General features: G+C 44.4%; 2 protein-coding genes across 2 annotated transcripts; both read right to left on the reverse strand.

Annotated features, from left to right (window-relative positions):
* Positions 1-477: 477 nt before the first annotated feature.
* On the reverse strand, positions 478-17,626 carry APH1A (aph-1A gamma-secretase subunit). The gene is made up of 7 exons (XM_077920808.1): positions 17,465-17,626; positions 12,539-12,709; positions 11,762-11,835; positions 10,178-10,300; positions 8,071-8,198; positions 4,076-4,199; positions 478-1,936 (listed from the first exon to the last, which is right to left on the reverse strand). Exons 1-7 carry the CDS (start codon positions 17,575-17,577, stop codon positions 1,872-1,874), a joined length of 798 nt encoding a protein of 265 aa, XP_077776934.1. The 5' UTR covers positions 17,578-17,626; the 3' UTR covers positions 478-1,871.
* Positions 17,627-23,482: 5,856 nt separating this feature from the next.
* Positions 23,483-25,343, reverse strand: LOC144325869 (uncharacterized). Its single transcript, XM_077920654.1, has 4 exons — positions 24,932-25,343; positions 24,717-24,833; positions 24,243-24,289; positions 23,483-23,599 (listed from the first exon to the last, which is right to left on the reverse strand). Exons 1-4 carry the CDS (start codon positions 25,215-25,217, stop codon positions 23,549-23,551), a joined length of 501 nt encoding a protein of 166 aa, XP_077776780.1. The 5' UTR covers positions 25,218-25,343; the 3' UTR covers positions 23,483-23,548.
* Positions 25,344-27,111: the final 1,768 nt, after the last annotated feature.

Consider the following 27,111-nt stretch of genomic DNA (forward strand, 5'->3'; position numbering starts at 1 on the left):
GCTAAAGTGGTGCTTCAGGTTAAGAACAGTTTCAGGTTAAGTACAGACCTCCAGAACGAATTACCGTATTTTTCGCCCTATAAGACGCACCAGACCACAAGACGCACCTAGTTTTTGGAGGAGGAAAACAAGAAACAAAATATTCTGAATCTCAGAAGCCAGAACAAGAGGGATCGCTGCGCAGCGAAAGCAGCGATCCCTCTTGCTGTTGTGGCTTCTGGGATAGCTGCGCAGCCTGCATTCGCTCCATAAGATGCACACACATTTTCCCTTACTTTTTAGGAGGGAAAAAGTGAGTCTTATAGAGCAAAAAATACGGTAAGTACTTAACCCAAGGTACCACTGTAATTGGTTAAAAAGTCCGGGGAAATCCATGCTGGAAGTGGGGTTTTTTTGCAAAGAAAGAAAGAAAGAAAAGAAGGAAGGAAGGAAGGAAGGAAGGAAGGAAGGAAGGAAGGAAGGAAGGAAGGAAGGAAGGAAGGATCAACAACTTTATTGTCCAGATTTTTACTTTCTGAAATATGGCAACCGTACACACTCAACTGGACCTCCTTCTTCTTCTTCCCTTCCTCAAATATCCCATGAAGGCCGCTTTCATCGTCTAAGGCCCCTGCTATCTTTCGTGGTCCTTGGGCTTGACCGCGGCTAGCATTGAGGGAGGGAGTCCACCTGTGGCCCACCAGATATTGCTGGGAGTCCAGCTCCCTTCAGCCCCTGCCAAGTTGGCCCAGGAGCAAGGGAATGCTGGGAGCCCCCAACAACTTAGGGAGGGCTGCCCTTGCGCGTTCAGACACATATATTAAAAATCCAGGGCTCCAGTGTTTCAACACATCGAGGCCAACAGGAAGGCGTTTCAGTCCAAAGGCTTTTCATGCGCCACCTCTTCTGTCCTCTTGAAGGAAAAAAAAGAAACTTCAGTTCAGTTTTTGTCCTTGAAAAAGTACAGCAGTAAAATAAAAACAATTGCATACAGAGGAAGGATTCTTTCAGAACAAGGGATCATTCCGGTTTGGGAGTTTTAACAGCAAAAAGTGGGTGGCAGACCCTCGCTGCCGTCAGCAAGACTGATCTAGAGTAACCTCGTCACTTGAGGGGATCGTGCTCTCTTTGCAGATTAGAGCAGAATCGGCAACTCACAGCAGCAGGGCCAAATCCGGGCCTTCTTGAACACTTCCAACCAGCTTCCAGTTGCTACTACGATGTTGATGGGAATCACTTCATTCGGGGAGGGTGGATTGTGGTTGAGCAGGCCTGCTCTCCTCTCTTGGCCCTCCGGCCAAAGTTGCCGACCAGGAGAAATGGGCGCCTAGCCTAGGCACAGCTAACTTCACACCACTTACATCAACATCACACATCCCAGAAAGAGAACTGGTTGTATATCCTGAGCTCCCAGACGTTGAAGAAGAGGGGGAAGGGGCTCATTTTGGCTCCAAGAAATTGTGTGTCCCAAGAAAACATCGGAGGACAAATTATGTGGCCTTGTTTGCCTCTACCGAAAAGATGAAAATGCTTAAGAGATTAGCCGACGTTCTCCCTCTTGCAGATCAGAGTCAAGAAAATATACCTCCTTACACACACTGGAGGGACGGTAGGGAAACCAACCACATGGAATATTGAATTTCCAACCGCATGGAATATGTAATGAGCACTTCTTGGGAGTAGTTATCATCCTGCCATCAGAGCTGTCAGTTCGGGCCCAAGGAATCATCCCTTGGGCTAGGAGGGTCGACTCTGGACTTGTGCCTCCCAGACAGAGGGGGGAGGGAAGAGAGAGGGCGTGGATTTGATTGGCAGAGGCTGCAGCCAACGGAAGGGCACTTGGGTGGTCGTCAGGAACATCCTCGGATCCAGGATGCCGAAAAAGGGTGGGCTCAGTCCTCCACAGGAAGCTGCAGCGCAGAGTAGACCATCACTTGGTCAGCTTCCTTCCGCCGGACTGGAAGAAAAGGGAGCTGTGTCAGGACAGAGAAAGACCGACGTATAGAGGCAACCACTGGCTAGACTCCATCTAAACCACGTTATCTGGGTGGTCGCTGCTGCCAGTTGGGCAATCTTTGGCCAGTTGTCTGCTAGTAAGACTCTGGCCCTATCTTAAGCACTTTAAACTGGATCAATTTAGGCAGACATGGCTTCCCCCCAAAGGATCCTGGGAAGTGTAGATTTTTTAATATATATATTCTTGTTTCAGAATATTTATCTCTTTTTAAAATATATATATATATAAATGTTATTAGTATTTTCCACACAACAACACGAAAAATATTGAAAAATAACAATACACAAAACACAAAAACACAACATTCAAAAAACAAAAAAACCACAAATCCATATCTTACAAGTTAATAATATAAACACTAAAAAGAAAAACAAACGTTGACTTCCACCAGTCCCACAGCACCTCCTTTACCTCTCTTTGTGTCTTCCTGTTTTCCTGATCATCTCTATCCTAACATCTAGATATAAATCCCTCTTTCTTATCCTTTCACTTCACAAGGCTATTCCAGACTCAGACAGATTTCTGCCCTCGAACCTTGACTTTGAAGGTATTTCATTTAGGCACTTTTTTTACTTCACTTTTGGGTTTTTTCCTTATTATGCCTGTCAATTTGGCTAATTCTAAATATTCTGAAAGCTTACATAACCACTGGGAACTGTAGATTGTGAAGGGTGCTGAGACCCTCTGTTCCCACCAGAGAAACAACTCCCAGAATTCCCTGGAAAGAAGGAACCGGCTGTTAAACCACGCTGGGAACCATCGCTGTCTCCTGCAGGACCGAGTTCCCAAGTTTAACTCGGCGCTGTGTGGAGAAGCACTCCTTTTATCTGTCCTGAATACTCCAAAGCCCATGAGTTCCAATGTTATGAGAGAGGGAGGAAAACATTTCTCTCTGCCCTTTCTCCATGCCATGCAGAATTTGATAAGACTCCTCTATCACATCACCTCTCGCCTGCCGTTTTCTCTAAACCAACAAGGCTCAAACACTTGAAATCCCTGCAGCCATATGGTCTAGAAACTTGGGTTTTTAATTTTTTAAAAAAACTAAAGCTACCGTAGTTTTCGCTTTATAGGATGCACCCGACCATAGGATGCACCTTGTTTTAGAAGGGGAGAACAAGAAAAATAATAATTCCCCCCCTCTCTGCTCAGCGCCCCTTCAGCGAAGCGGCAGGAGAAACGGAGCCCCTTCCATTTCTCTTCCCACTTCGCTGAAGGGGCGCTGCGCAGCTCTCCCTCTCTGCTAAAGCTGGGAGAGTCTTGCTCTCCAGGCTTCAGCGAAAGCAATGCGTAGCCTCTGGAGCGTGGAGGGAGCGCTTCCCTCTGCGCTTTGGAGGCTTCGCATTGCTATCACTGAAGCCAAGGAGCCTGCATTCGCTCCATACATTTCCCCTTAATTTTTGGAGGGGGAAAAGTGCGTCCTATAGAGTGAAAAATACAGTATTTGCTTAGGTCAGGGGTCTGCAACCCGCGGCTCCGGAGCTGCATGTGGCTCTTTTACACCTTTGCCGCGGCTCTGGGGCGGATACTAGCGAGGGGAGGAGGCGCATTGTGCGCCCCGACACTCCCCACTGTGGCGGGCGCTGTACTGGCTGTGACGTCGCATGGGGGCGGTGCGTGCGTTAGTCACGCACCGTCCCGACGTCACCTTCCCGCCCGCCCGCCCGCTACATTGTAAGGGGCATGTAGGCTGGTCACTGCATTGAAAGGGGGCATGTACGCTGGTCACTGTTTTGAAGGGCAGTGAAGAACAGACGCACAAAAAAGGTAACTTGTTAATTTAACTTTATTTCTATGAGGAGCAGTAATTCTGAGGGGTCAAACAAAGAAATAATAAAAAAGTTATTTTTATAATGACGAGTTTTGCGGCTCCCAGCTTTTTTCCCCTTCGGAAACGGGTCCAAGTGGCTCTTTTTGTCTTAAAGGTTGCAGACCCCTGGCTTAGGTCAAGCAAGCTGTTTCTGCTCCTACCCATGCCTGTATAAACCCAGGTGGGCTTGGGGTGTGTGTGTGTGTGTGTGTCTGTTTTAGCTATTGCCCTGCACCCGTTCCTCTCCCACACAGAAGTGCGACCCTCACATGACAGGCAGGTGACGATGCTCCTCAGGGAACCTCCGGCGGTGAAGAAGGCCCAGACGCCCATGGAGAAAGTGATGATGAAGATGGGGATGAGGCTGGCTTCGTAGCAAGGGTTTAGAAATGTCTGTGGAGATGGGAGAGAAAGAGAGGATTTCAGAACAAAGGATTTCAGACTGCAATACTTCTGCTCCATATAATAATAATAATAATTTATTATTTATACCCCGCCCATCTGGCTGGCTTTCCCTAGCCACTTTGGGTGGCTCCCAACAGAATATTAAAATACAACAGTCTATTAAACATTAAAAGTTTCCCGAAACATATTAAAATACTAAAATATTAAAATACTATAATACATAAAACATTAAAAGCTTCCCGAAACAGGGCTGCCTTCAGATGTCTTCTAAAAGTCTGGTAGTTGTTTTTCTCTTTGACATCTGGTGGGAGGGCGTTCCACAGGGCAGGTGCCACCACCGAGAAGACCCTCTGCCTGGTTCCCTGTAACTTGGCTTCTCGCAGTGAGGGAACCGCCAGAAGGCCCTCGGAGATGGACCTCAGTGTCCGGGCAGATTGATGGGGGTGGAGACGCTCCTTCAGGTATACTGGACCGAGGCCGTTTAGGGTTTTAAAGGTCAGCACCAACACTTTGAATTGTGCTCGGAAACGTACTGGGAGCCAATGTAGGTCTTTCAAGACCAGTGTTATGTGGTCTCAGCGGCCGCTCCCAGTCACCAGTCTAGCTGCCGCGTTCTGGATTAGTTGTAGCTTCCGGGTCACCTTCAACGGGAGCCCCATGTAGAGCGCATTGCAGTAGTCCAAGCAGGAGATAACTAGAGCATGCACCAGTCTGGCGAGACAGTCCGCGGGCAGGGAGGGTCTTAGCCTATGTACCAAATGGAGCTCCAAATCCAGTCTTTAGCTGTGGTTCCTGCATTGCACGGAGTTGGCTGGATGACCTAGGGAGGGCCCTTCCAGCTCTATGATCTGATCCTGTATCCTCTCCTTGCGGTTGCTGCCAATCCCTTCCACATCCCATAAACCTCTTCAAAGCAGGCAGCCCAGGCTCGTCTCCACGGCAACTGCGGCTGACCGATGTGGCTTAGGGGATAATTCCCTGCTGTTCTAGAAGGCCAGATGGTTTTCATGTGACTGCAAATCTCACATTTAACGTCCTCCCACCAGCCTCTCCTCCTCCTACACTGCTAAGGAGAGGAGCGGAGCAGGTAGGGGGTGCGAGGGAAACAAATTAAGAGTCCTGCTCGCAGGCCTCACTCTCCTTTGCAACACTAGGAAAAGCACACAGGAAAGCCTTTGGAAATCTGGAGAGAGGGGTGGTTGTAACTAAGCCGGGATCACACGTCGTTTGAGACCTTTAACACCAGAATATTTTTTTAAAGGGGTGTGGGAATAAAACTATTCACGTTCCTGTGTGAATTCAATATTCACTATTAAATGGAGAAATCCCCACCTCACACCAACAATAAACAACAGGATAAAGGGACAGTATAAAAACAAAGCAAGTGGCCTACAGGATCAGGCCCATCTTGTCCAGCACCGTGTTCTCACCCAATGCCTGTGGCAAACCCACAAACAGAATTCGGGCACAAGAGAATCTCTCTCCTGCTGCAGTGTCCAGCAATTGGAGTTTAGAGATATCGCCGCCTCCGGCCGTGGAGGTAGAACGTAACCATTGTGCCTCGTGGCCACTGATAGCTTCACTCTATGAATTTGTCCAGTCCTTCTTTAAAGCCACCCAACTTAGTGGCCATCACTGCCTCCTGTTGGAGCGAGTTCCATAGTCTATGCACTGCGTGAAGAAGCACTTTATCTGTCCTGAACCTTCCAGTGTTCAACTTCATTGGATATTCCCAAGTTCTAAGGATACGAAAGAGAGAGATAGAAGCTATTCTCTAAACCTTTGGGCCCATCTAGTTCAGTCGGGATGCGGGTAGCACTGTGGGTTAAACCACAGAGCCTAGGACTTGCCGATCAGAAGGTTGGTGGTTCGAATCCCCGCGACTGGATGAGCTCCCGTTGCTCGGTCCCTGCTCCTGCCCACCTAGCAGTTCAAAAGCACGTCAAAGTGCAAGTAGATAAATAGGTACCGCTCTGGCGGGAAGGTAAACGGCATTTCCGTGCGCTGCTCTGGTTCGCCAGAAGCGGCTTAGTCCTGCTGGCCACATGACCTGGAAGCTGTACGCCAGCTCCCTCGGCCAATAAAGCGAGATGAGCGCTGCAACCCCAGAGTCGGCCACGACTGGACCTAATGGTCAGGGGTCCCTTTACCTTTACTTAGCTCAGTATCATCTACACTGACTGTTTCAGTTCTCCAGAGTTTCAGACAAGATGTCTTTCCCAGCCTTACCTGACCATGCAGAAGTTTGAACCTAGGACTTTCTGCATGCAAAGCAGTTGACCCACCACCAAGCTGTGGACCTTCCCTTAAAAATAATAGCAAGATTCTAATCCCCATGGTTCCGGAGAGGTCAATAGGAAGCTGCCCTGTACCAAACCAGACCATTTGTCCATCTAGTATTATCTATGCCAACTGGCAGCAGATCTCCAGAGTTTTAGGTAGGGACATTCCCAGCCTGCTTCTACACAGGAAACCAAATACCATATTTTTTGCTCTATAAGACTCACTTTCTCCCTCTTAAAAAGAAAGGGGAAATGTGTGTGCATCTTATGGAGTGAATGCAGGCTGCGCAGCTATCCCAGAAGCCAGAACAGCAAGAGGAATCGCTGCTTTCGCTGCGCAGCGATCCCTCTTGCTGTTCTGGCTTCTGGGATTCAGAATAGGTATTTTTTCTTGTTTTCCTCCTCCAAAAACTAGGTGCATCTTATGGTCTGGTGCGTCTTATAGAGCGAAAAATACGGTATGTCCCTGCATGTAGAAAGCTATCACCTTTCACCTTCAGCATGTTAATTTTCTCTGTGCCGGGATTATTGGTTTGTTTACTTTCAATGGAGGATCACTCTTCATGCTGAATGTGGGGATTCATTCATCTGATTGGATTCTCCTCTAATAAAGGATGTGGGGGAGGAAGGGAAAGGACATTGTTAGCCGCTTTGAGACTCCTTAAGGTAAAAGTAAAGGGACCCCTGACCGCTAGGTCCAGTCGTGGCCGACTCTGGGGTTGCGGCGCTCATCTCGCTTTACTGGCCGAGGGAGCCGGCGTACAGCTTCCGGGTCATGTGGCCAGCAGGACTAAGCCGCTTCTGGTGAACCAGAGCAGCGCACGGAAATGCCATTTACCTTCCCGCCGGAGTGGTACCTATTTATCTACTTGCACTTTGACGTGCTTTTGAACTGCTAGGTGGGCAGGAGCAGGGACCGAGCAACGGGAGCTCACTGCCGACCTTCTGATTGGCAAGTCCTAGGCTCTGTGGTTTAACACACAGCGCCACCCGTGTCCCTTAATTAAATACTACAGTGGTTCCCCGGGTTACATACGCTTCAGGTTACAGACTCTGCTAACCCAGACATAGTGCTTCAGGTTAAGAACTTTGCTTCAGGATAAGAACAGAAATCGTGCTCCGGCTGCGCGGCAGCAGCAGCAGGAGGCCCCATTAGCTAAAGTGGTGCTTCAACACGCCACCCTTGAGACTCCTTAAGGCGAGTGAAAGGCAGGATATCAAGTCCAAACTCTTCTTCTTCTTCTTGCGAGAGGGAGTTCCGTAGTTTAACCCACGCACTGCGTGAAGAAACATGCAGGAGTGTTCCTGCATCCATGTCTTCTCTGCAAGTTTCCCTTTCCGGTGTCTGCTCATCCACTGTGAGAACAGCATGCTGGATTAGATGAGCCACTAACCTCACCCAGCTAGAGGGCTCTTCTGACTTTCTTATGGAACCTCCAGCTCCAGTAGCAGTCTATCTCGATCCTTCGTTCTCGGGGGCATTCGGCCACTGCGAGACCAGGACGCTGGAATAGACTGGGGCCTGATCCAACAGTGCTCTCCTGACGTTCCGATGTAACACGGATCATTCTACTCACCAAGCCGGACGTGACCAGGTGACTGATGACCACCAACGCCAGAGTCCAGTAGCGGCCCTTCTCGCAGGCGTCAAAGAAGATTGTGCCCCAGAACGTGTGTAGGAAAACCAGCGCCATCGTGAGGAAGGCTGGAAGGAGGAGGGCGGGAGAATGGTCAAGCCATATTGCGTCAAGTACGATTTACGCTGTTTCTCAAAATCGGTGGTTTGGCAGTCTGTTCCGTGTGGACAGTGCCAGTTTAGAGAAACATTTGACAATCTTTTTTGGACTGTCAAGTGGCCAGCAGCCCAGGTAGGGCTGCGATTGTCCCATTACTGGAGAGCCTTTATTAGTCAGGGTGGAGCAGGGCAGGGGAAAGTTTGGCCATCCAGATAATTTTGGACAGCAACTCCCATTAGCCAACAATCAGAGATGATGGATGCGTGTTTTATTTAATCTACTGTTAAACATATATCCTTCCTCCCAAAGGCAGGAGTGATTGGACTTCTTAAAATCAATCCCACTACACACCGAAGACTAGGAAAGATCTCTTCTAGACAAAAAAAAGGTTATTTACGTATGCTACTACTACTGCGGCCCGTGTTTCGTTAGCCCCAAAATGGAAAACGAGCGAGGTCCCAAGCAAAGAAGAATGGGAACTTAAACTGATGGAATACAGTATGCGCAGCTTGCAGACCTAACTTATAGCATAAGAGAACAAGAAGAACATATGTATAAAGAAGATTGGAAAACGTTTATTGAATATGTGGGGGGAATTTGAAAATGCTGGCAGCATTAAGATAAATTCAATAGTGTAAATAAGCTTTGATGGGGGCAATAATAGAATACTGAATGGTTTCGTTTTTATAAAATGCAGGGATTTATGTTATGCAAAATGAACCATGGAAAGAGAAGAAGGGAAGTCATTGATATTTTAAGCATGTTTAAATGAATGTTTTAAATTGTAAAATTTATAAATAAAAGGAAAGATCTGTTCTTGGACAGCTTGCAGGAAGGGGAAGGTACGCAGCATGCGCCAAAAACTCAACAGAGAAAGCACCTCTCCAATATTTAGCAGGTCAGAATTCCAAATGAGAGATGCCACAACCTTGAAGGCCCTGTTTCTCTATTGCAGGCACCCCCAAACTTGGCCCTCCAGATGTTTTGGGACTACAATTCCCATCATCCTTAGCTAACAGGACCAGTGGCCAGGGATGATGGGAATTGTAGTCCCAAAAAACATGTGGAGCGCCGAGATTGGGGATGTCTGCTCTATTGTATGGAATAGGCCTCCTGATAAGCTGGTTATCCTCACCTGTGGAGTGCAGGTGTCTGTCAGGTATATAAGGGCTGAGACCATTCTACATGTTCTCTTTTAGGATTCTAGAGGGCCATAGGTTTCCCCCACCCATAGGGAACACTGAGAACTTAGATGGACCCCAGAGGTCAATGGCCTTCCTATGTCCCCGAAAGTCACCTTAAGTGATTTTTTTTATTTTTATTTTACCAAAAACCAAAAAGTGAAAACAAACAATGAAACCCCCCAGGTGGCTGATACGTTGGGTATACATAATCAATGATAACATATTCAAATCAACTATATGCACAATTCTATATACCTTAACACTCCTCTCTCCACAAGGTTTATCTAATTTTTAACATTTTAATTGCCCCAATTTGTTCAAACCTGCCCAAATAATTCAGTATCTTCTCAAACCAATCCTCCTCCTTCTCACTGACCTTAAACCCTTTCATTTTTTGTATCTTCACAGTTAGATATTCTAGGATTATAATATTTTTCAATTTTTCCCTCCATTGGTTCACCCCTAGCTCTTCTGCATTTTTCCAGTTACTCGCTATAACCTGTCTGGCTGCAATTACCATCAATTTTACCCATTTACAATTCTCTTTTGTTTCTAACTCGGTGCCACTCAGGCTAATAAGAACCATTAATTTAGATATTTCCACCTTCCTACCCACAATTCCTGATATTTCTATACCAATCTGTTTCCGGAATTCATTAACTAACAGACAATCCCACCACATATGACCCACCACTCCACATTTCATCCAGCAATTCTTACTCCCAGATTTTGTAATATGATATAACCTTACAGGTGTGTAATACCTGAAGTGATGAAGTAATGGGGCGAATCTCCATGGATTCCCACGGTGCCTGGTCCAATAGAGTCTGCAAGGATGTTGATGACGGAGAAGACCCCGCTGATTATTCCAAAGGAGAGACCCGACACTGCGGAAGAGAGTACGAAGGACAAACCAAATTTCACAGCACTCTGAGAACGTTTATTGCTATGCCGTGCCTCATTGTACAGGACATCACTTTCCAAACTAGCAGCCACCAACGTGAGAGCCGTTTATAATGGAATTTGCATGCACAGAGGAAGGACAACTCAAGAGGTCTGAATAAGTCAGCTAGAAAAATTAACCAATAAACTGAAACTGACACGGGGACAAACAGAAGACGACGCCTTTACCCCGGTATGGCTCCCCTTTATCACATACACAGCCCAACAAGACAACGACAATAATCCACCAACAGCATACAAATCAATAGGGCTAACCTGATCCAAAACACCCACCCGCCCCACTCACACACGAAAACAAAGATCACCACAGCCAATCACAAACAAACAACCACGCCCTAGGCCAGGGGTCTGCAACCCGCGGCTCCGGAGCTGCATGTGGCTCTTTTACACCTTTGCCGTAATACTAGCGGATACTAGCGAGGGGAGGAGGCACATTGTGCGCCCCGACACTCCCCACTGTGGCAGGCGCTGTACTGGCTGTGACGTTGCATGGGGGCGGTGCGTGCGTTAGTCACGCACCGTCCCTTGTAAGGGGCATGTACACTGGTCACTGCATTGAAAGGGGGCATGTACGCTGGTCACTGTTTTGAAGGGGAGTGAAGAACACACACACAAAAAAAGGTAACTTGTTAATTTAACGTTTATTTCTATGAGGAGGAGTAATTCTGAGGGGTCAAACAAAGAAATAATTTTAAAAAGTGATAAAAAAGTTATTTTTATAATGACGAGTTTTGCGGCTCCCAGTTTTTTTCCCTTTGGAAACGGGTCCAAGTGGCTCTTTTTGTCTTAAAGGTTGCAGACCCCTGGCCTAGGCCAACCGCAACCTCTCTCACCACCAAAGGAACACAAGTGAACAGTACAAGCAATGCTGATACCAAACCCTACATTCATTAAGCATAACAGAAACATCGCCACCCGACTCCACCCCCACCCATCTTCCCTCCCTCCACCCCTTCTTTTTTTTCTCCCCCTAATGTCTCAACAAATGAAACGGATTTGTAAAAATGTTACATGGAAAAAATATGAGAGACATTACACTTACTTCTGTAAAACAAGAAAACCTTTAATAAAAAATTTAATAAATGAATGAATGAATGAATAAGTCAGCAAAGTTGTTATTTCACTTGGGAGGGGCCGCTGTGAAAATGGAACTTTAAAGGAAACCAAATTCTGAAGTGTGAAGGGCTTCTGCTTTAGCTTTGTCGGTTACAGGCGGCTGCTTTTTAAGGCCAGAAAAGGGCTCTTGGTCCAAGCTAGCAAAAAAAAAAAAAAAAAAAAAAAAAAGGGACATCTGGATTCTACAAGGAGGAACAGTTTCAGTGACAGTTGTGGCGCACGTAGGGAGACAGACATGCAGGAAAGGGAACAGCCAGCAATTCGCTCACCATATGCCATCTGCTTGATCGAGATGGGAGACCGGCCGTCTTCGCTGATGGTCACCAGCCCTTCGTCAGCTTTCCTGAGGGCAGGATGCAAAAAGAAAGCAGGAAATGGGTCGGCGGTTTGTGAGGCAGAGACAGTCATGAGATTTTTATAGCATAGAGTTGGAAGAGGCATCAAAGGTTGGGTAGCCCAACCTCTGGCAATGGAGGAATCACAACTAAATAATCCCCGACTGCCTCTTTAAAAACTTCCATGTTTACCCAACAGCTCCTCGGTTCCGACTCTTTAATTTTGTTTTTCTTTTGAATCATACTCCATTTTATTTGCGATGCACTGCTGCATTTCCCCCTGCCATCTTTTATTTAGGAAATTTCAGTGAGCAATTGTTTTCCATTTGTTTATTAGTTTTATCTCACAGTATCTCCTTTTATGAACAGACTCCAATTTTATGTTTTGATTTATTGTATCCTTTGTGCGTATATAAAGGAGATGGATGGATCAATTTACTTTTATTTATTCAACAAGGTTTATACACACCACTTGATTGTAATAAAAAACCTTTGAGTGGTTTCTTTTTTTTAAAAAAAAAGGACGCCGCATTAAATTTATCAATAAAAGACCATTATAAAAATGGACCACAGAAAGAGGGAGAAGGAAGTCAAATTTTGAAGTGTTAAATTGATTGTAAAACTAATGGAAGGCATAAATTTGAAAAGTATAAATAAAAAACTAAAATAAAAATTGGCAATATTTGCCACAGCTTAGCAAGGCACTCTTACTTGAGGAGCTTGAAGTACGCGAAGCGGAAGGCTTCCTGGAGCAAGACCGAGACAGCCGCCCCGAACATCAAAAGGCCGTACTGTAAACGCCCATCTTCCCGGTCGCTCAGATGCACCGAAATAAACCATATCAAAGAGGCCAGGAGCAGGGAGACCAGCCAGAAAAAGGCCCTGGATAGACAACGAGAGAAATAAAAGGACATTAACTGTTATCAACCGGTATCTTGGTTCTCAAACTTAATCCGTTCCGGAAGTCCGTTCCAAAACCAAAGCGTTCCAAAACCAAGGCACGCTTTCCCATAGAAAGCAATGCAAAATGGATTAATCCGTTCCAGACTTTTAAAAACAACCCCTAAAACAGCAATTTAACGTGAATTTTACTATCCAACGAGACCATTGACCCATAAAATGAAAGGAATAATCAATGTACTGTGCTATAAAATAAATAAGACAGTATTTCAGGTGATAAAAATTAAATTTTACTTTTTTTCTTAACTGCATTCACTGATGATAGTCATTGTTTGGTTGGGGGGGCTTTTATCCATTTCCACAGTCACACAATCAATCAATCAATCAATCAATCAGTAGCTGAGCTGGGTTCCACACAAAAACAAATTAACTGAAAAAAGCCTCTAAATAAATAAATAAATAGCAAAAACAAAAGCGCCAAACTTAATCAGTTCCGGAAATGTCTGTTAGACTTCCAAAATGTTCAAAAACCAAGGCGCAGCTTCGGATTGGTTCAGGTGCCCTGGAAACAATAACCAACAGCTGCGTTGGACGTTTGGCTTCTGAAAAATGTTCGAAAACCGGAACACTTACTTCCGGGTTTTTGGCGTTTGAGAACCAAGGTACCACTTTACTCTGAACTTTGGGAGAAGAGATTCACACCAGGATAACCCACTTTTTGCAACCTTTTAAAATCATGAGCTACTACGCAGAATTTTTTCTGCTTGGCGGGAAGAAGCTAAGGCCAACAGTCATCAAAATTTGGGCCCCTCCAGATGTTCCAGACTACCGCTGGGGCTGATGGGAGTTGTAGTTCAAAACAGCTGCAAGGCCTCAGGCTGACAACAGCTGAGTTGAACAGCCCCTCTCCCATGCCTGTACCACTTGCCAGAAACCCCCACCCTGTCAAGCCTTAACCCGGTTATTTAAATCAGGGTGGATTTGATTTAAAATCAAATCGAATTAAATCACGATTTAAATCACTAGTCAGTAAGACATGATTTAAATCTTTTTTTTTTCTTTTTAGAAAGACTCATTCTTGCTGGTATAATCTTAACATTTACAACCAGATGAAGTTTTCATTTTTTGAATAATAAATTTTCAGAGTAGTTTTTTATAGTAATATCCAAAATTTCTGATTTGGTTTATACTATGATTAGAAATAGATAGACAGATAATTATGAAATTATTGTGAGGTTTAATAAGTGAACTGTTTATATTTGGACAATTTTTCTGATGTACTTTATTGGAAGGAAAAAAATTCTTTAAGGCTGTCATGCGCCGATGATGTATCTAACTTCTCTCCTCTGAGCTATCTAAGGGAAGTTTGGTCAGATGCAAACCTTTGTCATGTGCTCCATTGCAGGAAGGAAGGAAGGAATGCAATGCAGGCTTTGGGGTTGTTGTTTTTTTGTAAATAAACAGCAGAACTGGAAAATCTAGATTTGCAGAGGAGACACACAATGTCCCCTTTTGTCAACCAAAGGTGCTTTCTCACAGTTTCCAAAGGGACGTTTTGGCACCTTTGGGGCTGTGATTTTCTCAGTGGGAATAAATGCTGCAGGCGCATTTTACAAGTACAGGCTTCAAATGCAAGGAAGAGGAAGGCATCGACCCCACCTTAAAGGTAAAGGTAAAGGGACCCCTGACCATTAGGTCCAGTCGTGACCGACTCTGGGGTTGCAGCGGTCATCTCGCTTTATTGGCCGAGGGAGCCGGCGTACAGCTTCCGGGTCATGTGCCCAGCAGGACTAAGCCGCTTCTGGCGAACCAGAGCAGCGCACGGAAACGCCGTTTACCTTCCCGCCGGAGCGGTACCTATTTATCTACTTGCACTTTGACGTGCTTTCGAACTGCTAGGTTGGCAGGAGCCAGGGACCGAGCAACGGGAGCTCACCCCGTCGTGGGGATTCAAACCGCCGACCTTCTGATCGGCAAGTCCTGGGCTCTGGGGTTTAACCCACAGCGCCACCCGCGACCCCACCTTGCTTGCTCTCAATACATCTCCAAAACTCATCATAGCAAGCTCCTGCCATCTGTAACAGAGCCTAGCATGTCGTCACCAGCAAAATGTGCTCCAGACCCGGCTTCCTACACTCTGGAGGCAATAATAAACAAGGACATGGATTGTAACTTCTGCAAAAAATAAATAAATCACAGCCAACAGGACCTGGCCCAGCAGTAGGGAACCTGCCTTGCACGCAGAAGGTCTGGGGTTAAATCTGCAACATCATTGACAAAGCAGTAAATCAATCCCTTTATTTGGAATCATGAGGACAAGGCTGCAGCTCAGTGATAAGAGCACATACCGTATTTTTTGCTCTGTAAGACGCACCAGACCACAAGACGCACCTAGTTTTTGGAGGCGGAAAACAAGAAAAAAATTATCTGAATCTCAGAAGCCAGAACAGCAAGAGGGATCGCTGCGCAGTGAAAGCAGCAATCCCTCTTGCTGTTCTGGCTTCTGGGATAGCTGCGCAGCCTGCATTCGCTCCATAAGACGCACACACATTTCCCCTTACTTTTTAGGAGGGAAAAAGTGAGTCTTATAGAGCAAAAAATACGGTACTTTGCACACAGGAGATCTCAGAGTGCAATCCTCAAAATCTTCAGGTGAGGCTGGGAACGTCCCACTGCCTGAAACCCCAAAGAGCTGCTGCCAGTCCGAGTGGACACTACTGAGCTAGATGGATCCAAGGGTCTGACTCTGTTTAAATCCCACTGGTCCTAAAATATGGGTTTTAAGGGAAGAGGACCCAGAGAAGACTGTGTGACTTCCAGGAGCTCTTAAGACCGACAAGCTCCTTAGAAAAACCACAAAAAAATGGTTTCTGATTATTATTTTTTAAAAAAGATGATTATTTCCCTGCTGGGGTAGCAGCACTGATACTAAGATAGTACAGTATTTTAAACCGGATACTTTATCAGGGAGAAAGGAAGAGGAAGTGCCTGAAAAGTTAGTTAATGTCTTGGTGGGAGGGGGCGCAGGTGGGCAGAATTGGCCAATAAACTGTGGGTTATGCCCACCCACTTTGCACTGTGTTGTTGGGAGGGAGAGAGAGAGAAATATGCTTTTCTTCTCTTTTAAAAAGGACTGTTTGTTTGTTTATATTTATGAGTTGCTTCCTATAATAGCATATCAAAGCAATTTTGAGAATCGCCTTTCTATGTAAGCCGCTTAAGCGATTTCACGTCGTTGCGCGGTTATGTGCAAATAAATAAATAATCATCAAGAACTAAAATGACAGAGATTACAACGGGACTTCACTCCCCGGAAAAAGTATGGATATAGAGATGGTTACCTAAGCAAACATAAATGAAAAACCAAAATATAATTAAGCTGCCTTAAAATGAAAAGGTGAGATAATAATTTCGCAGCCCATCAGTTATAACCACACTGGGACCTTCAACGGGTGGGCTCTATGCATGGAGCCCCCTCCCCACCCTCACCTTCATAAGTGTGTTTCCATATCACCCTCATAACCTCAAGAAGCCCCTCCCCTGACCCTAGAAAAAGAGGTCTCCACCCACCAGCCCTATTGCCCCCAGAGGGGCTTTTGCCCCCTCCCCCACTCCAGGCCCCACAACCCTCTACAGGTCTACTCAAACTGAGCTTACTCCACCCATGGAAGTGGGTGGAAGTTTGCCCCTTATATGAACAAAACCAAACCAAGCAAAACACTGTGATCTCCGATTTAAAATGAAAGAAAGTGGGAGTAACAATTTTGCAACCTGTCATTAATTCCCTGCCCCCTTCTTGCCTGGGGCCTGCAAAGGATGTGCTTTGCACATGCCCCAGATTCCTCTTTCCCCTCCACCAGAATCTGTGAGCAAGGCTACGGATCTCTGCCTCAAAATGAAAAGGTGGGCCTCCTAATTTTGCAACCAAGCGATTCCAGCTAAACATCAGGAATAACTTTCCGACAGGAAGAAGCGGTGAGCTCTTTTCCTTGCAGGTTTTAAAGCAGAGATTGCGGGGCCACCTTTTGTGGATGCTTTAGTTGAGATTCCTGCATTGAGGGGGTCCCTTCATTCTACATTCTGTGATTCTATGGAAAGCCCACCCACTTTCTCTTTGAGAGCCTGGGGCCAGAGCCTTCTCCCCTCCACAAGAACAAAAAAAACACGTGAACAAAACAAGGCTATGACCTCTCTGCCTGCAAACAGGAAATGTGGGAATAATCCTGTTTTTTGTTTTGCAATTTATCCTTCAATCATAACCTTCCTCTCTTTGCTAGGCAGAGACCTACCACGGAAGGTCTTTCTGCACATGCCCCGGAGCCCCCTCTCCACGTCACCCTCCCCCAACCGGGACCCACTTTCCTCCCCCCAAAAAGAAGAGGGGATTCCCCCCCCCCGCAGCCCCCTTCCCCCCAAACCAGGAGGCTGGGACCAGGGCCTTCTCCCCTCCACAAGAACAAAAAAAAACACGTGAACAAAACAAGGCTATGATCTCTCCGCCTGCAAACAGGAAATGTGGGAATAATCCTGTTTTTTGTTTTGCAATTTACTGTTCAATCATAACCTTCCTCTCTTTGCTAGGCAGAGACCTACCACGGAAGGTCTTTCTGCACATGCCCCGGAGCCCTCTCTCCACGTCACCCACCCCCAACCGGGACCCACTTTCCTCCCCCAAAAAAGAAGAGGGGATTCCCCCCCCCCGCAGCCCCCTCCCCCCCCAATCAGCCCCCTGCTGACCCAGCCACCAGGATGATGACGCGCAGGGGGTCCCCGGCTACGGTGAGCAGGCAGAGGGCCAAGGCCGGCCCGAAGGCGATGAAGGTGCAGCCGAAGAACACCGCCGCCCCCATCGCTCCGAGAAGCAGCGCCGGAGGCAGCAGGAACCAGGCAGGGAGGGAAGCTCCGGCAGAGAGCCCGGGCGGGGCCACAGGCGGCCAATGGGAGACGGCGGGGAGGGGGAGCCACGCCCACAGGGAGGGCCGGTCCCGCAGATCCTCATGGGAATTGTAGTCTCTCAGGTGAGAGGGACACTCAGGAGCGCGACACTCGCCCCGCCCTCAGCTCCATAGATGTGTGAATAGTGTAGAGGGGACCTCCTCTAAAGCTAGATAGATATTCTTTATAGATAGAATGATATATAATGAGAGAGATAGAATGATATAATGAGATGAAAAAGATGTTGAAATATACATTTTTTTAAAAAAAACCAGAAGCATTTTTACTTGGTATTATAGGTCAGGACATTAATAGGCAAGGTGTTAAATTGTTTTTATATGCAACAACTGGGCAAGAGTATTGTTAGCCCAGAAATGGAAACAAGAAGGAATTCCGACAAAAGAAGAATGGCAGATGAAATTAATGGACTATGCAGAATTGGACAAACAGGAAGGTTTCGAAACCTGCGGGACCAGAGATTTACAGAAGATTGGAAGAAGTATATGAGTTATTTGAAGAGCAACGGTAATCAACAAATTACACTAGTAGGACTACAAGACGTTTTGTAAGGAGAAACATACGAAGCGTTACAAAGTAGAAAAAGATAGAGATATTGGTTATGAGTTTGAAATGTAATAGGGGAAATAAGAAATGCATACTGAGAGATTAGATTGGAAAATTTTCAGACAGGATTGATGGAAGTCAAAAATTTGAATAAGATGTAAAAGTATGTTTAATTACTGTTGAAAATTATATGTTAAAAAAACTAATAAAAATATATTAAAAAGATAGTCTTTATAGATAGAATCAATAGATACTGATATGCACACTTAATAAATAATTATTATTATTTTGCTTTTGAGTGCTTTATTGATTGAAAACTTTATAACAGAAGTGTACAATAGAGATTATAGGTGAAATGATAAATAAAAAATAAACGGTTATTCATTCTTTAACTAATGCTCGCTTTGTACTGTACATCCATTTGTGATTTAATTTGTCAAGACCTCTGATCTTGCACTCCCGAATTAAATTCCTTAAGTACGTGCTTAAACTTTATTTCTGCAAATTATTTGGCTTACAATAATTTTATTTGATACAATTATCCTATTTACATACCAAAGCTCAGTCAAAACCTGCCAACGGCACACTTAATAAATAGATATAGGTAGATACTGATAGATAAAGGTAAAGGTAAAGGGACCCCTGACCATTAGGTCCAGTCGTGGCCGACTGTGGGGTTGCGGCGCTCATCTTGCTTTACTGGCCGAGGGAGCCGGTGTACAGCTTCCGGGTCATGTGACCAGCATGACTAAGCCGCTTCTGGCGAACCAGAGCAGCTCACAGAAACGCCGTTTACCTTCCTGCCGGAGTGGTACCTATTTATCTACTTGCACTTTGACATGCTTTCGAACTGTTAGGTTGGCAGGAGCAGGGACTGAGCAATGGGAGCTCACTCCTTTGCGGGGATTCGAACCGCCGACCTTCTGATCGGCAAGTCCTAGGCTCTGTGGTTTAACCCACAGCGCCACCAGCGTCCCATATTGATAGATAGCTACTGATAAATAAATAAACAGATATCGGCAGATACTGTTAATCATAGAATCGTAGCATTGGAAGGGACCCCGAGGGCCATTTATTTCAACCCACCCTGTCATGCAGGAATCTTTCACCCCATGTGGGACTCAAACCCACAACACCTGAGATTAAGAGCTTTGTGGCTCTAAGAATAGATGATACATATTAACCGGATACTCTTAGTAGGTCGGTAAATACCAATAGAAAGTTGCTCTTCACAGGTTGATAGAAATGGACAGATAAAACAATATTGATACTTTTTTAATAGATAAGAAGATGCTGGTTTTCTTTGCAAATGGAGATTGATAGATAGCAATGGATAAAAGAGATATAGAGACAGACAGAGCCAGGGTGCTGTAGCATCAGACTAGGAGCCGGATTCGAATCCTCCCGCCTGGCCACCATGAAGCTTACTGGGTGCAAAGGAGCCAACTCCCAGGGGGCCGAGGGGTCTTTGCCTCCCCAATAAAATATTTGAGAAGGCCGGGACCCCCAAAGTTGATGGGCTCTTGTTGTTTAGTCGTTTAGGCGTGTCCGACTCTTCGTGACCCCATGGTCCAGATCATGCCAGGCACTCCTGTCTTCCACTGCCTCCCACAGCTTGGTCAAACTCATGCTGGTGGCTTCGAGAACTGTCCCACCATCTCGTCCTCTGTTGTCCCCTTCTCCTTGTGCCCTCCATCTTTCCCAACATCAGGGTCTTTTCCAGGGAGTCTTCTCTTCTCATGAGGTGGCCAAAGTCTTGGAGCCTCAGCTTCAGGATCTGTCCTTCCAGTGAGCACTCAGGGCTGATTTCCTTCAGAATGGAGAGGTTTGATCTTCTTGCAGTCCATGGGACTCTCAAGAGTCTCCTCCAGCACCAGAATTCAAAAGCATTGATTCTTCGGCGATCAGCCTTCTTTATGGTCCAGCTCTCACTTCCATACATCACTACTGGGAAACCCATAGCCTTAACTATATGGGCCTTTGTTCGCAAGGTGATGTCTCTGCTTTTTAAGATGCTGTCTAGGTTTGTCATTGCTTTTCTCCCAAGAAAAAATCACGGATCACTGCCTTGCCATGGCGAAGGGGCTTGAATAACTCAGAGAAGCTATGAACTGTGCCGTGCTGGGTACCCAAGATGGACAGGTCATAGTGGAGAGTTTTGACCAAACATGATTCACCTGGAGCAGGAACCGGCAAGCCACTCCAGTATCCCTGCCAAGAAAACTCCATGGACAAAGACAACAGGCATATAAAAGTTGATGGACATTGCCATTCAAATGGTGTGTGTGTACCACATCATGGGATGGATTATGTGGGGCAGCGCTTATACCACCCCCCCTCAAATTATTCCATAATAAAATTAATATTATTGTAAAATTCTCCAGGGATAGAGAAGTATCTGCTCCCTTGTAGGCAGATAAATGTTTATAGGTAACCTCTTTGAGTGGCACCCTGTGCCAGTCCTACTCAGAGTAGACCCATTTAAGTCGATTAGGCCTGGCTAGCTTGGCTTCGTTCGTTCTGAACGAGGCGAAAATAACCTAAGGGGAAGGAAAATATAATGAAAATGATGTATAGATGGTATTTGACTCCTGTAAAATTAGCAAAGATTTACCGTAACAGTGATAACTTGTGTTAGAAATGTAAAGATAAAGAGGGTACCGTTTATCATACGTGGTGGACTTGCCCCAAGGTGAAAGACCTCTGGGAAAAGATTTATAATGAATTGAAACAAAATGTTGAAATATACATTTATCAAAAAACCAGAGGCCTTTCTTCTTGGAATAACAGGTTTGGAATTGCCCAAGAAAGATGTTAAATTATTTTTGTATGCCACAACTGCTGCTCGCATTTTATTAGCTAAGAATTGGAAAACACAAGAAGTCCCAACAGTGGAGGAATGGCAGATGAAGAGGATGGATTTTTTTGGAGCTAGCCGACCTGACTGGAAGAGTCCGTGACCAGGAGGAGGAGGAGTACCAGTAAGAATGGAGGAAATTTAAAGACTATTTAGTTAAATATGTTAAGTTAAATTAATTGGAGATGCTTGGAGATAATAGATAGGCTTAGGATTTAAATAGGTCATGTGATGAATTAATATGTTTAATGCTGAATTGGAAAGAAAGAAAGGTGTTAAGTGATTAAGTTAATTTTAAAAGAATATTGGTTTTGGAAAACCGTTAAAATGATATACACTGAAATTCAACCAGGGGGATACGAGGCAGTCACTTAACAATGTTACTAAGTTTGGTTTAAATACGGTTGAGATTTATGTTTGTTTGTTTATTTGTTTAATTTTTTTTGGAAAATCAATAATTTTTTTTGAAAGAAAGCAAAAAAAGAAAGAAAGAAAATAACCTAAGGGGAAATCTGATAAAAGCAGAACCGCTTTTTAAAATGGATTTATGTCTTGTTCTTCCTCCAAGGAGCTCAGGATTGTCACGTTTTACCAGTGACAAAGGCGGAAAGAAATGCACAAATAAACAATGTTGCGAAAGGGAGAAATCTAGGAACAGCCCAGCAACATATATGCAAAATTATTCACATACCAAAACCACATTTTTTTTAAAAAAATTAAAAGGTAGTAAGTGCATAAACAGGGATTTATTTATTTTTTAATGTCAAGTTTTAATGTATTGACTAGCTATTTTGTTATGTCCCGCTGTGTACTCTGGACCAGGTCACTGCAAGTTAAACTCAAAATCATATATATATATAAATATTACTGATAAGTGAATATAAAAAACCAACAACTCTCCATTTCCTAATGAAACCATAAATAAATGTCAAAAGTTGGTGAGGGAAATAAATAAACAACCTCCAATGTCCAAATTCTTTGGTTTACGTTTAAATATATTGCTAATGTCTCATTTTAAAAGACATCGTTGATTGTCCTTTTTTCTTTCTTTCTTTTTTTTGCTGTGGTTGCTTTGAAAACTCCATAGCCTAAATTAAACTGAAACTGAAAAGATTATTATGTTTTGGACTATTACGAATTTATAATTTTAAGTACTTGTTTGTCTGGTATGGCCTGTAAAGAGAAAAACAACCAAATAAGATGTTTTGTGCGACAGACTGAGGTAACTGAGGGAGCAAAGATGGCCGACACAAAGCCAAAAAAGGCGGGAAAATGAAAAATGGGGTGTGTTTTTTTGCAAATAGCAGAGTCAGACTCAAACAGAAGACAAACTGTGAAGCAAATCAAGTTTATTACAGAAAAAAAGCAATACCCAAAAGCTGAAAATATGCATGTAAACCAAACAAAAATTAAGACACACTTTTTAAAGAAACACTTGCAAAACTCAGAGGCATCGCTGGGTTTAACAATATTCTGGGCAAAAGTTGTTTCTTGTCAGCTCATGGATTTGTTGATGAAACACTGTTGGCACTTACAAATTTCTCAAAGCAGCTAAATTGAAAATTAAAGCCGATTCTGTCTACAGGCCAATAATTTAAATTCAAGACAAAACGCCTTAAGGAAGAAAGGGGAGGAGGGTCTATTGCGTGCATTGCTGGATTTGACGACAATTAATTTGATTATTTTAACAGTTTCTGCTTTTTTATTATTATTAATAGTGTAGCTTTGGCTGCTCTGAGCTCAGTATGGAGGGCTCTGAGTAAAGTTTCTTTTTATTCAGAGATTTGTGGAAGGGCTTATTTCTGAGAAATATCAATACCCTACGTCAACAAGCCTCCCTCTTTGCTTGTGTGATTTGTTCAGTGCAAAACTTTCTCAGAATGGTAGAAATTTCTTGAACCACCTCCTCCCCGTGTAGAATTTTGCAATCTGATGTCAACAAGCCACAAATGCACAGCAAAAGTGGCTCAGAGTTAGGCACAGCAAATGTTTTTTGACACAATTGCCCCCATGGCATCATCACACCTCAAATTCCTGCTCTTGCAAAAAGCCACAGTCTCCCCCAGCCCACAAAATGCAAAATTGCCCCGTTGTGGTCCTTGAGAGAGATAAGATCTCCATGTCTCAAAAGCTCTTGCATTGGTCACAGCAGGTTTGCCACAGAGAGAAGCAAAAGGCAACAGACGTTACATCTTACATTCGCTGCTTTTTATTTTTATTTGTGGCCACCTGCAGAGAGTGTCTGCATTTTGCAAGAGGCATTCAGCTGCCTGCTGGAAATGAAGTTTTGCACAATTGAGAGAGATAAGGTGCTCTGGGACAACAAATCTATTACACACACACACACACACACACACACAAACACACATATATATTCCTCCCAAATCAGAGTCTAGCAACTGATGCTTCTCAGACGTCCTTCAAAATTTTGGATTTCTTCCCTTGCACTGTTGGTCTTCTCTTCCTCACATCTTAGGTCTTGCCTGAAAGACCAGCTGGCCATAGGAAATTTCATCCTGTTATAAAATTTGGAGGAGAGGGCTGTTAGTTGCTTGATGGCTTAAACTCAATGCCTTTTTGGCCATGTGAGAAGCATCCAGACCTCTCTGTCTCCGTTTCTCATTTTTCCAGTTTTAAATACAGTTCTCCACATCTAGGGAAGCTTTTAATGTCTGATATTTTATCACTTTATTAATATTATTATCATTAATTCTTTGGGGAGCTGCCCAGAGTGGCTGGGGAAACCCAGCCAGCTGGGTGGGGTATAAATAATAAATCATCATCATCATCATCATCATTTCTGCAGCGATTTTGTGATTTTTTTATTTAAAAAAGCTTCATGAAAACCATACAACATTTTAGTGCAGATTTCATTTTGTATGCACTTCTGACTCATGAACAGATTTTCTCAAGTAATTATCCCTAATGGGATGCATTTTTGTACATTATTTTCATAAATATATTCCTGTTTGTGAACATTGTTTGGATGGAGAACAACATTGCAAAATTTTGGGAAGTGCAAACTTCAAAGGTTGGCTGTGTTTCAGTTCTCATAGTGTTTCAGGAAGTGCAAATTTGATAGTTCTGAATTTAATGCAAACGGAATCAAATTTATTCCCCATTCCTATCACCCATCTATATTTTTAAAGGAGCCCTTACCTGTATTTCCTCTGAAGGAGGAGGTCCAGAGATCTTGGTGTGACACCCTTCGGGAGCAAAACAGTTTTACTATATTTGATTATTAAACAAATTTAACACACAAGCAGACATATGTGCTATCATTAACAACACATGACACACTTTTAAAAAAGGCTTTAAGATGTGTTTTTTTCTTGAATATTGTCGAGGGCTGCCAAAAAGTGGTTGGACCACCCTGATACACACACACAAATTTAATATTTGATTTTTACAGTATTTTCTTATGCACATTTTGCACTGTTTTATACAACTGATTTTTGTTGATTAAGTGATATATATATATCTTGCTAATTAAAACATAAAACAAATAGTGCGAAGCCCCGGCTGCCTTGTGCACTACAGGCAGCAAAATTTCATTTTGCCCTCTGTGTAAAGAGACACTGGCATAGGGCATATTGTCATGGTTCTTTCCCGGGGTGCAGCTCCTCATATTACCTGGGCCAATTCGGATCCAAATAAAACTCAGAAAGATGAGCAGTGATGCCAACACTCCAACGACAGCAAACGACACTCTGTAGACTTGGCAGTTCCCGTTATCATCTGTGGAAGAAGCTTTCAAAAAAGGAGAGAAAGAATATATTAAAAAAAAACCCAGCTTTGCTTACTCAGGAATTTCTGCTGTCGACAGAAGACAACACTGCATCACTCACATGCATTGAACATGGCGGTCCTTTTCACGCTGGTGCTGGAGGAGTTGAACCTGACTTCGCAGGTGATATTTCCCCCACCGCTGTGTAATTCCATGGGGAAGCGAAGGAGACTGACGAAGGTTAAGGACCCACTGTTGTTTTTTCCTAAAAGGGTCCAGGCCTCATGAGGGAGACCTCCCGGGACGTCCCAGGAAACCTGGACTAAGTTGCACGCTCCATGGACCACGCAAGCGAGCTGGTTTTCCAGCTGGGAAGACGGGCCTTGCTTAGAGGGTTTTAAAAGCATCACCCGGGTGCTCGGGGTATAACTGTCTGATGAGAAAAAAATAGGGAGAGGAGAGATTCATCATTGCATAATTTCATCCACCTCTATCCTGCCCTCTCTTATTTGCCCTTTCTAAAAACTAAAAAGCACAAACTCTCCTCCTACATCCTCTTCTGAACCTTTACTGGCTCTACAATATCCCTTTTCAGGTCAGGTAACTGGAACTGTACACAGTATCCCAATTGTGGCTTGCATGAGATATTTGTGTCATGCAATTATGATGCCGGCGGTTTTAATTTCGATCCATTCCTAAGCATCCCTAGGGTGGATCTGCCTTATGGAAAGCTGCATCTAGGTCAGGAGGTTTGGGGTGAGGCCCCCTTAAATGGTATGGGGAAGGGCTGGGTTAATGTTTTGCTCCTGCAAAGGCCAGAGCAGTTTCTTAGAGAGAATCGTAGGAAACAGCCGTGCAGTTGAGGGATGTGAAAGACCCTCCATGAGATTCTTGGTGCCAATGGAGGCCGAACGAGGCTGGTTTCTGATATTTTGTGACAGGATGAAAGGCTACTAAGAGTGGGGCTAGAATTCAACAACAGCCTTGCCTGCAACATATGAGATGATCTTGAGAACGGATGCTAATTTAACTGCACCACTCAGTGGTTCTAGTGCAAATCTCAGACCTAATCTCTTACCTCCAACAACCAGTAGGCATAATCCTTTGTTGACATTATAATTTGTTGTGACACAGAAATATATGCCAGAATCCGACCTCTGGACATTCAAGATCTCCAGCACTGAGTTTTGACTGTAAGCTTCAGCTCTGCAGACAAATCTGTCCCCGGTTTTTCCATCGTTACAACGTTTAACTAAAACTGGCAATCTGCTTTCTCTTCTTTTATACCAACTGAATGATAATCCGCCATCCTCAATTTTTTCGGCAGAAGTGCACGGAATCTGTGCCGACTCTCCAATACCCACAAACTGGAACCTCTGCGTTGGATACAGGAACGAAAGGTGGGCTGGAAGCACTGTGGAGGGGAAACGCCACAAGGACCGTTAACGGCTGCAGTTTTGCACCCCAGTCTTTTCCCGTAAAAAGATAAAACACCGCTCAAGGATCTCTACATTGCCCTGTGACTGAAACATTAGAAATCAGATGCACATTTAAGGAAAAAGTGGGAAATGTTTTACCAAAACTACAGAAAGTTTCAGAGTCTATAAAAAATATTCAACAAAATCGCTTTCTCAGGCTTTAAGATTTGGGCAAAAGCAGCAGAATAAATCTTACCTGCGGAGGACAAAACAAGGTATGTGGTCAACAACATTGCTGAAAGTAGCGGCAGCAGCCAGAAGTCCAGAGCCCACATCAAATGTGCAGCAGCTTCAGTGGAAAAGGTTTAATGTGACACCAGCTTCTTGCCAGAGAACCACCTTCATGTGGGCGTTGCAGTGGGGTGATGGGGACCATTGAGAAAGGTCAGCAGGGCTTGTGATAAAGTAAAGGCATTCTGGGAATTGATCTAACGAGCTAAAAAAGATGTTTAGATATACCTTCCCCAAAAAGCCAGAAGCATTTTTGCTGGGTTTGATGGGAGAGGAAATTGCTAAGACTATTTCTGTACGCCATGACAGCAGCAAGAACTTTATTAGCTCAAAAGTGGAAAGTGCAGGAGTTGCCAACGACTGAGGAGCGGCAGACAAAGATGATGGACTATGCAGAATTAGCCAAGCTGACCAGTAGAATCCGGAACCAGAACGACCAAAAGTTTCAAAGAGGCTGGAGTAAATTTATTGGGTATATGAATAATTGTTGCAAAAATGTGAAGACACTAGCGGGATTGAAATAAATCCTGCAACGAAACCTAAAACATTTTATAACTTTCTAGACCAAAGAGACAGAGTTGACTATAAGGAG

The sequence above is a fragment of the Podarcis muralis genome, chromosome 16, assembly GCF_964188315.1.
Source record: "Podarcis muralis chromosome 16, rPodMur119.hap1.1, whole genome shotgun sequence".
Classification (NCBI taxonomy): domain Eukaryota; kingdom Metazoa; phylum Chordata; class Lepidosauria; order Squamata; family Lacertidae; genus Podarcis; species Podarcis muralis.